This window comes from Geotrypetes seraphini, chromosome 11 (genome assembly GCF_902459505.1).
Source record: "Geotrypetes seraphini chromosome 11, aGeoSer1.1, whole genome shotgun sequence".
Classification (NCBI taxonomy): Eukaryota; Metazoa; Chordata; class Amphibia; order Gymnophiona; family Dermophiidae; genus Geotrypetes; species Geotrypetes seraphini.
This window is the reverse complement of record NC_047094.1, coordinates 60,196,614-60,212,125: the sequence shown is the minus strand read 5'-3', so window position 1 is coordinate 60,212,125 and position 15,512 is coordinate 60,196,614. Positions and strand designations below refer to the sequence as shown.

Here is a 15,512-nt window from a genome sequence, read left to right as displayed (position 1 = left end):
AGAGCCATTCGGGTTTCCTGAAGTTGGAGCTTTAACAACGGGCCCCCCTGTCCCCTCTTATGTTGGTCCACCAAAGTGCGGAGCGTTGCCCGTAGCTTCAATTCCTCCCTCTGTCGGGACTTTTTCTTATAAGCTGCAATAGATATCAGTTCCCCTCGCAACACTCCTTTCAAACTCTCCCAGATTGTCATGGGGGAGAACTGATCCACACTATTGAACTCCAGGAAATCAGATATCCCCGTTTCTAACTTATGCACTACGTTTGGATCTCTCAACAGGCTATCATTCAACCTCCAGTACGTATCCCCTCCCCTTGGCCCACCCCAACATAGATCCATCCAAAGCGGGGCATGGTCCGACCAACCTATGGTATCAATCTTGGTCTCTTTCACTTTATCCCCCCACCCTTTATCCACACATATCATATCTATGCGAGTGTAGACCTCATGTACTGGAGAATAAAACGTGTAATCCCTACCCATCCAATGTTGCACCCGCCACCCATCCTCCACATTAAGGACTTCCAGAAATCTCTTCAGACATTTTCTATCACTCTTAAGTCTATCTCCCCCCTTACCCGTGGAATCCCAGGCTGGATTGAGAACCAAATTAAAATCTCCCCCCACTACCAAGTGCCCCACCTTAACCGACAAAATCCTAGCCAATAGAAGATCAAAGAAGTGGCCCTGTTGAGAGTTTGGTGCATACAAATTGACCAACGTTACCCGGGTTCCATCAATAGTCCCAGTCCATATGAGCCACCTCCCACCCTCATCCCTCCATACCCTATCGGGAACTACCTTCAGCCTGTGAGAAAACAAAATCCCCACCCCCGCTTTTTTCCGCTCCACCCTGTTAGAAGCCCAAACCCTCAGAGGATAGTCCCGAAACTGTACAAGTTTTTCCCCAGCTTTCACAAAATGAGTTTCTTGAACAAAACAAATATCAAAACATAGGCGCTTAACTTCTTTCAACAGCAGTTGCCGTTTACGCGGCATGTTAAGCCCCTTCACATTCAGACTGCCCACTCTTAGTACATTATCCCCCCCCATTTTTGATTAAGAACACACACCCACCTCCCTCCTGTTTCACCCACCTTCCCCTTCCAGACACCATGCCCCCCCCCTCCCCTTCCCTCCAGCTCTCCCCCCTTCCCCCCCTCCCCATTCTTCCCCTCCCCCCTCCCCACCCCACCCTCGCACCCACTCTCCCCACTACCTCCAAGACTTCAAGTGACAACACCCCCCCTCATGTCACCTTATTAATCCATCCCGTCCCCACATCCAAACCCCTCACACCCCAGAACCTCCCACCAATCACCTCCCCGACTCCGATTCATACAGTCCCAAGAACATGCTCACAGTCCCCATTGGGTCATGATCAAGGTCCATACCACTGGAGCCATGAGAATTAGCCCCCTCAGTTCACCAGTCAGGTGTCAGGAACCGCGGCTGCACTCAGCTCAGCCACCTCCCCCTCCTGCCGTCCACGCTGTCGTCCTCTCCTTCTCTGGGGCACCGCCTTCCACTGATACCTCTCCAACTTCTGCGCAGGTACGTTGCTCAGCACGGAGTCGCCCATCTTCACCAGGCCCTCCTTCAGGAGCAGCGCCTGCAGCTCCGCCACTGTTGACACTCGCTTATGCACACCATTAATAGTGACCAATAGGCCAAAAGGGAACAGCCAGCGGTAGCGCAGGCTGTGTTGCTTCAACACCTCCAACAGCGGACGAAACTCTCTCCGCTTCTGCAAAGTGATGCTCGACAGATCCTGAAATATTTCCACTCTCAGATTCTTCCAGGGAATAACACCCAATTCTCTAGCTTTCTTCACCAATCGATCCTTATCAGGGAAATGGTGGATGCAGGCTATGATATCTCTCGGGTAATCCCCAGTTTTTGGACCGAGGGTTCGGTGCGCCCTATCCACTCTCAGGCCCCCACCGGTGGTCTCAGAGGCCCCGTCATCCGCCAGTAGGAACCGGCCAAAATCCTGTACCACAGCCACAGCATCTCCGTACTCAGCAGTATCTGGAACTCCCCGGATCCGGACATTGTTCCGTCTGGACCTGTTCTCCAAATCTTCCACTTGAACACAGCAGTCCAGAAGATCTTTCTGCACTGCCTTCACCTGCGTAGTGAGTCCTTGAACCGTCTCTTCTTGTTCCCCCATCCGACGTTCAGTTTCATCCACTCTACTGAGCAGGTCTGCAAAGTCCTGCCTGATCTCTTTCACAGCTTCTTTAATTTTTCCTTTCACCGCCGCCACCTCCTCCTTAATTTCAGCAGCCCACAGTTTCAAATCAGCCTTAGTTACAGCTACAGCCACCGCCGCCGATCCTGCACGTCTGAGCCTCGGGGAAGCGCCACGTTCAGACTCATCCTCCGACACGCTTTCCCCCGACTCTTGCGCTGACTCGCGCGCTGACAGGCCCGAGGTCCCTCGCACATGGCGGTGGCCCCCCTGCTCGCCGCCACGGTCCGACGCCCTGCCGGGCTCCACTCGTTTTTTTACCGGCATCGTAGAGGTGCGCCCAGCTTCCCCCGCACTGTCGCAACTGCGCGAGGTCGGGTTTCAGCAGCTCGCTCCGGGAATGGGACGCTATAGAGGAGGGAGAGTCAGAGCAAAATCTCTAACCCTCCATCTTAGGTCGTGACGTCACCGGAAGTCCTAGTATTGATAATTTTAAGTGAAGGAATGTCCAATAAATGTTGGTCATTTGATCTCAATAATCTAGAAGAATTATATGGTATCAATGCTTTATAAATAAAAGCTGGAGTTTTAAATAAGAGAGATTTGAATGCAAGCAAACATAATTTATATAGAATACGATGAGACACTGGAAGCCAATGAGCTTTTTGAAGTAGAGGTGTCACATTCTAAATTATCTGCAACCGCCTAATTTCCTTTTGAGCCATTCCCTTAAATAACGCATTGCAATAATCAATTTTTGAGATAATCATTGAATGAATTAGTATATTCAATGATTTTGAACATAAAAATTTGGATATTGAGCGAATTTGGCGTAGTCTAAAAAAACTTCACATACTCTTAAACATTAGCAATATCGAATATTTACCTCCCAAAATCTATCCTTACTCTCTAAAATACAGTAGTGTTCATTATTACATCATCATGAGATTAATGTTGAGATTAATGACATCAGAAAGGAGTGCCAAATTGCCAAAAGTGTTTTCTTCTAATGTATTATGTGAACAGATATACCTTTCAGTTTCTATTAGAGAATGTCACGGGGACAAATTTTTTCCCATCCCTGCGGGAACTCATTTTCCTATCCTGTTCCCGTGAGTTCTTTTCCTGTCCCTGCCCCATTCCTGCAAGCTCCATTCTCATCTGCACAAGTCTCAAGCACTTTAAAATCATAAGTGTTTGAGGCTTGTGAAGTTAAGGCAGAGCTTACAGGAATGGGGCAGGGACAGTGACAAAACTCACGGGGATGGGATGGAGAAATTTGAGTTCCTGCAGGGATGGGGACAAATTTGTCCCCATGTCATTCTCTAGTTTCAGTACTGCATGTATTTCCACCTTCTAGGTATTATAGGTTGGTGGAGTTGTACCTATGTAAGAAATTAAAATAGATCTTTTTACAACCAAATATGTTTTCTGAACACAGTATCAGTGCTGGATCCTAAGGGAAATGGATCCGGCTGATCCAACAAAGAAGTTTCTGCAGTCTGTATCAGTTTGACCTTCAATAACCCAGATACACACAGAAATATTCAGTCCCATAGCACTTCAGTTAGTGAATATTTCCAAACAGGCTCATGAATCAATCACTCCTACCCTGTGTGTCCAAAGCAGGGCATAAAGACCCCAATTCATAAATTTAACTTTCAGGGGTTTCTTCAACCTTATCAGATCAAAGGAACCTTCTTTAAAATCTTGCATATTTTATACAATATATCCCTTCACCTATATCTGGCCACTAGGTGTTGCCTTTGAGTGCTGGCTGAGCATCCCCAGCCAAGCACTCAGGAGACCTGATCTGGGAATTGAACCCAGGTCTCTTGCTTAGCAGTGCCATGGGCCCAGCTTCTTGATGTCAAGTGTTCTTAAGTCTCTACTAGAACTTCGTGCCTCTGTTTGGATAGGTAAACTTATTGCTGGGTCCCGAACTGGTTGAGTGGAAGACGACAGAGGGTAGTGATCAGTGGAGATCACTCTGAGGAAAGGGATGTTACCAGTGGTGTGCCTTGAGGTTCTGTTCTTGGGCCTGTTCTTTTTAACATTTTTGTAAATAATGTTGCTGAAGGGTTGTCGGATAAGATTTGCCTCTTTGCGGATGATACCAAAATCTACAATAGAGTAGATACGCCGGATGGTGTAAATAACATGAAGAAAGACCTGGCAAAGCTTGAAAGATGGTCTGAAATTTGGCAGCTAAAATTTAATGCTAAGAAATGCAAAGTCATGTATTTGGGCTGCAAAAACCCAAGGGAACAGTACAGTTTAGGGGGTGAAGAACTTATATGCATGATGGAAGAGCAGGACTTGGGTGCGATTGTATGTGATGATCTTAAGGTGGCCAAACAGGTTGAAAAGTTGACGGCAAAAGCTAGAAGGATGCTAGGTTGCATAGGGAGAGATCTGGCCAGTAGGAAAAAGGAGGTATTGATGCCTCTGTATAAGACTGGTAAGACCTCATTTAGAATATTGTGTACAATTCTGGAGGCCGCACCTTCAAAAAGATATAAAAAGGATGGTCCAGAGGAAGGCTGCTAAAATGGTTTGTGGTCTTTGTGATAAGGCTTATGGGGACAGACTTAAAGATCTTAATCTGTATACTTTGGAGGAAAGGCGGGAGAGGGGAGATATGATAGACGTTTAAATACCTACGTAATATAAATGTGTATGGGACGAGTCTTTTTCATTTGAAAGGAAACTCTGCAATGAGAGGGCATAGGATGAAGTTAAGAGGTGATAGGCTCCGGCGTAATCTGAGGAAATACTTTTTTACAGAAAGGGTGGTAGATGCTTGGAACAGTCTCCCGGAAGAGGTGGTGGAAACAGAAATTGTGTCTGAATTCAAGAGGGCCTCGGATTGGCACGTGGGATCTCTCAGAGAGAGAAAGAGATAATGGTTACTGTAGATGGGCAGACTAGATGGGCCATTTGGCCTTTATCTGCAGTCATGTTTCTCAGCCATGATGTGAGACATCCCCGTTGGTCTGATAATTATTCAAACATTTGCCCTTTGAATTCACATAGCCCTCCCTACCTCCATGACAATCTTTTTCTTATATGTAAAAACTGGAGAGGTCTGACAGCACTGTTTCAAATCAGTGGAATCCATTTTCATAATGTGCTAATGGTTTTGTAAAATGTTGCTAATAACACCCAAGGCAGTTGTAAATTCTACCAGAAAAGACTGCCAGTTTTAAGTTTTGATTCTCTCCCAGTAAATCACTGCTATCCGTAGTTAGTATATCCTCTTTGGCTGAATTCAATTAAGATTCCTGGCTGCCTCAGTTTGAGTCACATGTTCCTTCTCAAGGCTTTATCATCTTAACTCTTGGCAGGTCTGCCTTCAGTAATTTGGAGATGGGCATTTGCCAGGAAGATTGCCTTCCCTGATTCTTTGCCCTGGGCTGGCATGCACAGATGCACAGGAGGATAGATAAAAGCCTCATCACTGCTTTTATTAGTCCTGTGCTGACATTAGGAAATAGGAGGAAAAAAGGTTGACTCGAATATAAACTGGGGGGATTAATATTCAAGTGCAGGGCATTGCCTTGCCTTGCCCTGCCAGGCTCTGCACCCTGTTCCCCATCTCTCCCTGCTCTGCCAGGCTCTGCATCCAGCCCCCTGACTCACTCCCTCTCTTGCTTTGCCAGTCTCTGAATCCCTGGTCCAGCGGTGAACCACGGCAAGAGCGACTGCGGCAGGAGCTGATTGACTGCTGCAAGTTCTTGCGGCAGTCAATCAGCTAGCGGCTCTGTACAGGCAGGAGCTACCTTCCTTCACTCCTTTTAAATCCCTGGTGGTCCAGCGGTGAGCCGGGACAGCAGGAATCTCTCCCACCTCCTGTCCTAACTGATTCTAAGAATTCATGGCAGCCAATCAGTTAGTGGCTCTGCACAGGCAGGAGTGAAGGACGGTCACTTCTGCTGCGATTCACCTCTGGACCCCCAGGGATTCTAAAGATACGCAGGGGAGGGGGGAGGGAGATAAAAATTCTTAGAATTGCCTAGGACAGGAGGTGGGAGGAATTCCTGCTGTCCCAGCCCACCGCTGGACCACCAGGGATTTAAAAGGTACACTGGGGAGGGGGAGGGTGGTAAAAGTTATTAGTTGGCCAGGACAGGAGATGGAAGAGATCTCTCCTTTCCCAGCCTACCGCTGGACCACCAGGTCTCACAGCAGGCCCGGCAGAGGCCTGCAACAGGTTTGGGAGGGAGTGGGTCAGCGCTGACCCAAATATAAACAGAGACCCCCATTTTTTCGGCCCCAAAATCTTGGTTTATATTTTAGTGTATACGGTAGTCCCCGCATGTCAGAGCTTACAATCTAATCAAGACAAACAGGACACATAAGGGATTAGGAAATTACTTATGGTTGGGAAGATTAAAACAGACAAATGTACTAAATAGGTGAATGGTAGTTAAGAGTTAAAGCAGCTTCAAAAGGTGCGTTTTAATCTAGGTTTAAATATAGCCAGGGACTGAGCTTGACGTATTAGTCGTAGTCATGGTTGAAGGAGGCAGTTGGTGTCCTCATTTAGAGCCCATAATGCAGGATTCTGGTGTATGGTTTCCCACCTCGGGAATATTGCAGTAATGACCAGGCTGAGGAACAGTTGTGGAGGGTCTTCTAAATTGGGGGGAAAGATTCCTAGGGGTTTGTAAATAAAGCCTTATGGTGGCATGATCCCAGCACCGGGTTTGATAGATTTGTAAAGAAAAAGAGATAAGTACTGCACAAAAAAACCCAGAAAAGAAAATGAGATATGGATGTCCCAAGATAGTTGGAATATTAGAATATAATTCTGGAAACTACATCTTCAGAAAGATATAAACAGGATGCAGTCTGTTCAGAGGAAGGCGACTAAAATCTCTTTCTCTTTTTCTCCTTCTCTCTTTTTTTTCAGCATACTGCATACCTCAGGGCTTGGCCCTGAGACCTCTTCTTTTCTCTATTTACATTTCTTCTCTTTGCACTCTAATCTCCACCCATGGCTTCCAATACCATCTCTATGCTGATGACCTGCAAATCTACCTCTCTACGTCTGAAATTTCTACAGGAATCAAGACCCGAGTCTTAGCCTGCCTGTCTGACATTGCTACCTGGATGTCTTGCTGCCATCTAAAATTAAACATAGCCAAGACTGAACTCCTTATCTTTCCTCTTAAACCTGCCGCTCTCCTTCCTCCGTTCTCTCTCTCTATTGCAGTGGATAACACTCTCATCCTCCCTGTCTCATCGGTTGCATCTCTCTCCTTAACTTCACCAAAACTTGTTGTTTTTTTTATACAGCATTGTTAAAATCCGGACCTTCCTTTCTGAACATGCTGCCAAAACCCTCATCCATGCTCTCGTCACCTCTCACCTAGATTACTGCAACGTGCTTCTCGTGGGTCTTCCACTAAGCCATCTCTCTCCACTTCAATCTATTCAGAATTCTGCTGGACACCTTGTATTCCTCCAAGGACATTATGCTCACGTTACCCCCCCCCCCCCCCCCCCGCCCTCCTCAAGTCACATCATTGGCTCCCTATCGCTTCCGTATACAGTTCAAACTCCTGTTACTGACCTACAAGTGTATTCACTCTGCGGCTCCTCAATATCTCTTATCTCATATCTCTCCCTTTACTCTGCTCTGGGAAGTCTGTTCATCAGATAAGTATCTCTTGTCTGTATCTTTCTCCTCTGTGGTAGGAATCTCTGTGGCCAACTCCTGACTCTGTCCCTTCTGTGCCGTATGCCTGGAACAACCTGCCTGACTCAGTATGATGGGCTTCATCTCTGGTGGTATTCAAATTCAGGCTGAAGGCCCTCTTTTTCAAAACCACAGTTAGTCTTAACTCTACCATTTTTGTAAAGCACCACATTTGTTTGTCATTTCCTCTGTAGCCCCCTACCCTCTTTACCTCTTCTCCCTTTGTATTTTCCCATATGAACAGCATATATTGTTTTACCATTTTTGTCCAGTGTGTCTTTCATAATTAGATTGTAAGCTGTTTCGAGCAGGGACCGTCTCTTATTTGTTTAATGTACCGTGCTGCGTGCATCTGGTAGCATTATAGAAATAATAAATATTAGTAGTAGATATGATGGAGATGTTTAATTATCTGCGTGGCATAAATACATATGAGACGAGTCTCTCAATTGAAAGGAAACTCCAGAGTGAGAGGGCTTTGGATGACGTTGGGCTCAGGAGTATCTAAGGAAATATTTTTTTACAGAAAGGGTATAGACCAGTGCATTGCCTTTGCAATCTTATTCTTCCTGCCTGGCTAGCCTGGAACTTCTTCTCCGATGTCGGAATTGATGTCGGGGAGGGGGGGGAAGGTTTGTGGGCCCGGCGCTTGTACGCGTCATGCCTGGCTTGGGGAAGCAGGGAGAAATTGGCATGGTGGCTTGGGGGGGGCAGGGAGAGAGAAAGAATCAGGGGAGTGGAGAAATTGGCACGATGGCTTGGGGGGGCAGGGGGAGAGAGAAAGAAATACAGGCAGGCAGGGGGAGAAAGAAAGAAAGACAGAAATAAAGGGGGGCAGGGGGAGAGAGAAAGAAAGGCAGGCAGGGGGAGAGAGAAAGACAGAAATAAAGAAGGGGTCGGGGGAGAGAGAAAGAAAGAGAGACAAAAAGAAAAGGGGAGGGAGCAGAATGAAATAAATATTGGATTTACAGAAGAAGGAAGTGCAACCAGAGACTCATGAAATCACCAGCCAAAAAGGTAGGAAAATTATTTTATTTTCAATTTAGAGAACAAAATGTGTCCGTTTTGAAAATTTACATCTGCTGTCTATATTTTGCACTATGGCCCCCTTTTACTAAACTGCGATAATGAATTTTAGTGCAGGGAGCCTATGAGCGTTGGGAGCTGCGAGGGGCATTCAGCACAGCTCCCTGCGCTAAAAACCATTATTGCGGTTTAGTAAAAGGGTTAGGGTTAGGGTATGTGTGTCTATTTTTGTATAATTGTTACTGAAGTGACACTGCATATTTTAAAGTCATCTGCCTTGACCTCTAAAAAAAAAAACCCCTGAATACAAATGATAATTAACATTTTCTCTGCGTACAGTGTGCTTTGTGGTTTTTTGTTTAAATTTTATTGTTGGTAGATCATTTTGACTTGTCAGACTAATCTTCAACCTGAGAAAATATGACTCGATTGCAGACTTCATCAGTCAACTGCACTGGCTACCTATCCCGTCGCGAATAACCTTCAAAACTGGATGCATCATTCACCATATACTTTACGGAAACTCCGCGGCTCCTCTCATCCAATTCTTCTCCAAGGCATGGTCTATTTCCCGCAGAACCTTCAGCAGAATACTTCTAAATCTCCCTTCCACAAAAAATCTGCAATACAAATGTGTTTTCCACTCCATGCTCACCTTTCTAGGCGTAAAAACTTGGAATGACCTTACTGAAATGACCAGGCCAGAACCTAACTACACCATATTCCGGAAGAAACTGAAAACTCATCTATTTGACACTTAATCACTTGTATCCTCTCCTCCCCCCCCTTCTCCTTTCCCACCCGTCCTCCCCTTCTCCTTCCTCACCCCCCTCTTTAAGTCACCTTGAGCCTACCTAGGTATGAGCGACGCAGATATAGAAGATTAGATTAGATTTTAAAAGTAGCTCGCACCCCTGGTATAGATGCTTGGAATAGTCTCCCAGTAGAGGTGGGTGAGACGAAGACTGTGTCTAAATTCAAGAAAGTGTGGGGTAGGCCCGTGGGATTTCTTAGGGAGAGGCGGAGTTGGTGGATGCTGCGGATGAGCAGACTGGATGGGCCATTTGGCCTTTATCTGCTGTCATCTTTTTATGTGTTTCTGTGTATGAGCAACCAGTCTATTCTGCTACTTGATTAATTATTTTGCTCATTGACTTTTTGCATGATAGGTCAAGCTTTGGCAACTGTCAGAGAGCGACCAGCCCTCCTCGTCCAGTGCTTTGGGGACTTTTGGACCTGAAGGATGCCAGATTGAAACTTTACTCTTCCACCCAACAGCAAACAACGTGATGGCGACAGGTGCTGGGAAGACAGCAAAAGTCTGGAACCTTGCACAGCAGAAGCCTCTGGCAGGTGTGTGCTTAGATGAAGCTACCTAGGACTGAAAAGGAGCTAAAACATCCTCCATAAGAAATACAGAGCAACTTCTAGGGGGCCAGTTTACTGGCTTCTCTCTGATTGGCTAATTAAGACTGATGAGCAGGTGCACCTACTCACTAATTGGCAAAAGTCAAAACTCATAACGTGGGCTTCATCCCTTTCAAGCCTTTTATTTTTATTAAAAGTCTACCTGACCTTTTAATATAATTGGACTTCAGGGGGGAGACTTTTAGACAAAGCACATATGTATAAAGTCTGGATATTATTTTTACCTGCAAGCTTTACATCCATTTTCAAAGGAAAAAACTTCCTTTGAAAATTGACTTGGGAAAAGTCCATGCACAAATTTGCACCTACTGTTTTTATGAGCACTTTGTCCATGCTTATAATTGTACCCTCAACTCCATCCCTGCTCCGGGAGTGCTTCCCCAAAATATGCATATGGTAAATCAGGGGTCCCCAAAGTCCCTCCTTGAGGGCTGAATCCAGTTGGGTTTTCAGGATTTCCCCAATGAATATGCATGAGATCTATGTGCATGCAATGCTTTCAATGCATATTCATTGGGGAAATCCTGAAAACCCGACTGGATTCGACCCTCAAGGAGGGACTTTGGGGACCCCTGCGGTAAATGATAGACAATTTTCAAAAGTTACTTTTCTGTGCGTAGAACTCTATGTGTAGAAATACCTTTGAAAATGTCCCTTCTGGGTTACACACACATTGCTTGTTATATTTATTAAGATCTTTCTAAATTGCTCTATCTTATTAGCAGATCAGAACAGTTTACAATATAAAATCCTGAAGTATGAAAGGAAAGCCATACTGTGAACAGGACAGAAAATAATCACACTAGATGAATGAAAAATCAATAGAAATCGAAGAGAGGCAGTTATAGAGTACAATAGAGAGAGGATGGAACTCAGTCTTTCTCCCAGGAGCCCAACAAATGGATGCCAAAGACCAGTTGAAAATAATGTTTTCAAACCAGCCTTAAATTTCAGGAAAGATGTTTATCGTGTAGAAATAAGGGTAACTCATTCCAAATTTAAGTGCTAGGGGTAGGAAGAACTAAATGGTGAGCATTTAGGGAATACAAAATTCAGCTAGGAAAGTAAGGAATGCAGTCGTAGCCAGGGTCCAGAGGTCTACGGTCCAGATACATTTTGGGAATTGTTTCTTCATGGAAAGGGTAGTGGATGGGTTGAATAATCTCCCAGTGGAGAAGATGAAGGTTAGAGCAGTTTTGAGAAAGCCAGAGGGGTGGGTAAGCAAAGAGGATCCCTGGCAGTGAAATGAGGAAAGGCCAGAGATGAGCTGAGGTTTATTTATAACACTGGGAATGAAACAGATGGAACGTGGGCATGATGGTTTTATCTGCCACCATAATCTGTGCTTTTATTCATTATAGACTAGGTATAATACAGTAAAGCAGTGTTTCCCAAATCGGTCAAATCCCTTGCCAGTCAGGTTGTCAGGATATCCACAATAAATATGCATGAAAGAAATTTGCATATTTAATGGAGGCAGTTTATGCAAATCAATATGGATATCCCAAGAACCTGACTGGCAAGAGGGTACTCCAGGACTGACTTGGGAAACACTGTACTAAAGCACGCTACTGTTTTAACATTCACTAGCACTGAAAATGTAGTGTTAGCAAATTGGTCGCACTAAATAAATGGGACCAATGATAAATAACGGGCATTAGCGCACTTTAGGGAGTCTAGCCTAGGAGGGTGATTTTCAAATGCTATTACCTAGGTATAAGTGCTTCTTATTTTTTTTGAAAATTGATCATCCTTTATCCGGTACATAGATGAAAACGCGCGAGGATAAAGGAACTCAGACAAATCTGCTCAGGACGTGAGTGTGCCACGCCGGATTAAAAGTTAAATTTAAAGTGCTCCGAGGGTGTGTGTATGTGGGAACCCCCCCCACAGTTTACTTAGAAGTGTTGGTGCTGTCATTGAGGGGGGCTTGGGGGGGGAACCCCTCCATTACAGTGGAAAGTGTAATTTTTCCATGTTTTAGGGAAAAATTACAGCTTCCTCTCTATGTGTGTGGGTTTTCCCTGGGTTCCCCCCTCCCCAATGGCAGCACCAGCACTTCTAAGTAAAGTGGTGAGGGTTCCCCTCACACCCCACCTTGGAGCGCTTTAAATTTAACTTTTAATTCGGCACACATTTGTCTGAGCTCCTTTGTCCGCACACGATTGTCTGGCGCACTTTAGTCCCGTCACCCCTTTATCCAGGTAAAAGTACATGAGGTGACCCATATTTTGCAGAGATGTTCCCAGGGTGTTCTTTCTTTTTTTTTTCTTTTTTTTATTTGGCAGGAGCAAATGTGGGTTCCTATTCATTCGGAAGTTTTCAAAGGGAAAGTGTGACTGTACTGTATGAATGAGTGAGTAAAGGACTTTGGACTTTGCAACTACCCACATAGTTCTGAAGTTTTCACTGTGGAAGTACTTTGCAGTATAGAATTTGGTGTACTAGCATTGTAGGCAGTTTTGGTGTACTAGCATTGTAGGTGTTTCATTGTAGGCAGTTTTTGTAACGACAGTCTTCCCTTGTGTTTTCTTTTCTTGTCTCTGCCTCCAGTGCTGGAGCCTCATGGGGACCACATCCAGAGCTTGACCTGGAAGCAAGATGGAACGCTCTTAGGCACCTCCTGTAAGGTAAGCACAACAGAGGAATTTTAATACAAGCTTTTTTTGTGTGTTCAAAATGTGGTGTTTTTTGTTGCTGGGTTTTTTTTTTTACATGCACTAAAGGGTTCCTGTAAAATTCTACAGCCAAATACCTGTGCAAGTACATGTGCCACTGCCAACAAGATCATGCATGGGCGGAGCTGGGGAAGAGTTGTAATGTACACATGCGTTTATTTAGAAAGAGCATGCAGATGTTTACACCTTCAGAGCAGATGTACGCTACTGGGACTGGTTCTGGATGCCAGTTTTATAAAGGCCCATAGGTACTTCTGTTACCTTTTAAAATTAGGTGCATTTTCTTTATCTCACATGGCACACACTTAATATACAAGTCCAATCCCTCTGGTACTGTACTTTACTGGTGGCATGAAGTCAGAACTTTAGCAAGAACCAATAATGGAGGAATAGCTTAATGGTTATTGTAATGGCCTGAGAACCAGGGAAACTGGGTTTGATTTCCACTGTAGCTCCATGTAACCCTCCATTGCCTCAGGTACAAAATAAATGCCTGTATATAATATGTAAATCACTTTGATTGTAACCACAGAAAGGTGGTGAATTTGCGGTTTGCGAATTGTGGACTTGCTCATTCACGGTCTGCACCGACCACCTCTTCTTGTAGTATTCGGGCTACACCAATCAGGAGCTGCGTGTCAAAGCCGCTCCTGATTGGTGTAGCCCAGGGGTCTCAAAGTCCCTCCTTGAGGGCCGCAATCCAGTTGGGTTTTCAGGATTTCCCCAATGAATATGCATGAGATCTATGTGCATGCACTGCTTCAATGCATATTCATTGGGGAAATCCTGAAAATCCGACTGGATTGCGGCCCTCAAGGAGGGACTTTGAGATCCCTGATGTAGCCTGACTGTACTACAGGAAGAGGCGGTCGGAGCAGACCGCGAGTGATCTTCTTCACCCGCTGGCGCTCCAGCTGCCCTCTTCTGCCTCCCCTGCGGTTTTTCAAAATTCATGGGGATTCCTGGAACGGAACCCCTGCGAATTTCAGAGGAGTACTGTATATCAAATTCCATCCCATCCCCTCTCCCTTAAATTAAGAAGATAGCCTTGTGACCCATCAGCAGATCGGGTGCCTTTGCTCTTATCGCACCTATTGTGCTCTGTGTGACATGGTAACTTCCTCTCAGGAAGCAAGCATGATTAAAGGGTGCATGATTCAGAGGTCATACCTGTGGTATTTGCCTTCTGGGAGAGGGACCTGGTTATACTTCCTATCCATGCTCCTGGAGCATTCTGCTGATGAGGAAGAATGAAGGACAGGGATTTAGTTGGGAGTGAACTGTAACTGGCAAGCAAACCAAAGGCCAATAATTTACACTTGTGCAACTAGTGCTGTTAGAATACAGAGAGAGTAGAATATAGGGGCCAGCTCTCTGTATGCAAAAGGTGATGAGCTCCTCCAGTTTTGAATAAACTCCTTCACCGTGTCCTTTGATCAGTCTGAAAAATTGGCTTCTATACCACATACTATGCTTCTGTCAGATGGCTGGAACAGAATATAAAATATATTTCAAACCCGATGTTTATTAGGGTTTATTTACTGACTTTTAAAAAGAAATTTACCCAAGGCAATTTGTTGCTGCGGCCACCTTTTCTCCACTGAATTTGTGTGTATCTGTGAGTAGAGTGATAGGAGTAACCAGAGGCGATAGTCCTTTTTTTACCTGTGAGTGAGAGAGAACAGGGTTCAGAATAGCATTGTGTCTAGAGCAGAAGTGTCAAAGTCCCTCCTCGAGGGCCGCAATCCAGTCGGGTTTTCAGGATTTTCCCAATGAATATACATGAGATCTATTTGCATGCACTGCTTTCATTGTATGCTAATAGATCTCATGCATATTCATTGGGGAAATCCTGAAAACCCGACTGGATTGCGGCCCTCGAGGAAGGACTTTTGACACCCCTGGTCTAGAGGAAACAGACTATGGTTCTAAATGCAAGTAGGTATGTGAATCTGATTCAGAGTGGCTATTATATTTTTATTATTTTTGGATATTCAGAGGAGAGGCAGACCTGTGGGTTTTTGTGGGATCAGCAGCCAGAATATCTGTTGCATCCTAAAGGGATGAAGAATAAAACGTTAGGACAGGAGAGACAAAATTCAGTGACAAAAAGGAATCATGATAAAAGCTGAGCGAAGGGATGGGATGAAAAGATAGTGGAGGATATGGATTTGAGGCAGTGTAGAGAATGATGTGGTCACCAGCCAACTTGGAGCACAAGAAATGATCCAAGCTCTCCTCCAAGCTTCATAACATCTCTATAGCTGGAATTCATATTCTCTCAACAGCTCAAAGTAGAAAAGTTGGTCTTGGTACTGATTTTTTTGCAGAAGTGAGCAAATACAGTGTAAGGATTATGATCTAATAAATATTAGATCTACTATTGAAATAAAGCTAAATTAGTATGAATGAAGGAAGGTGAAAGTAAGATTGGTAAAAATTTCTGGTGTGAAAGATATTTGAGATGTCTTGGGGAGGCTAAG

General features: G+C 44.8%; 1 protein-coding gene across 3 annotated transcripts in view; it reads left to right on the top strand.

Annotated features, from left to right (window-relative positions):
* LOC117345779 (mitochondrial import inner membrane translocase subunit TIM16-like) overlaps positions 1-15,512 on the top strand; it is a 638,816-nt gene that overhangs the window by 46,190 nt on the left and 577,114 nt on the right. For all 3 annotated transcript variants that reach the window (XM_033914922.1, XM_033914919.1, XM_033914920.1), the window contains exons 5-6: positions 10,093-10,276; positions 12,905-12,981. In XM_033914922.1, the coding sequence (XP_033770813.1) occupies positions 10,093-10,276; positions 12,905-12,981 (261 nt within the window). The remainder of the gene's footprint in view (positions 1-10,092; positions 10,277-12,904; positions 12,982-15,512) is intronic.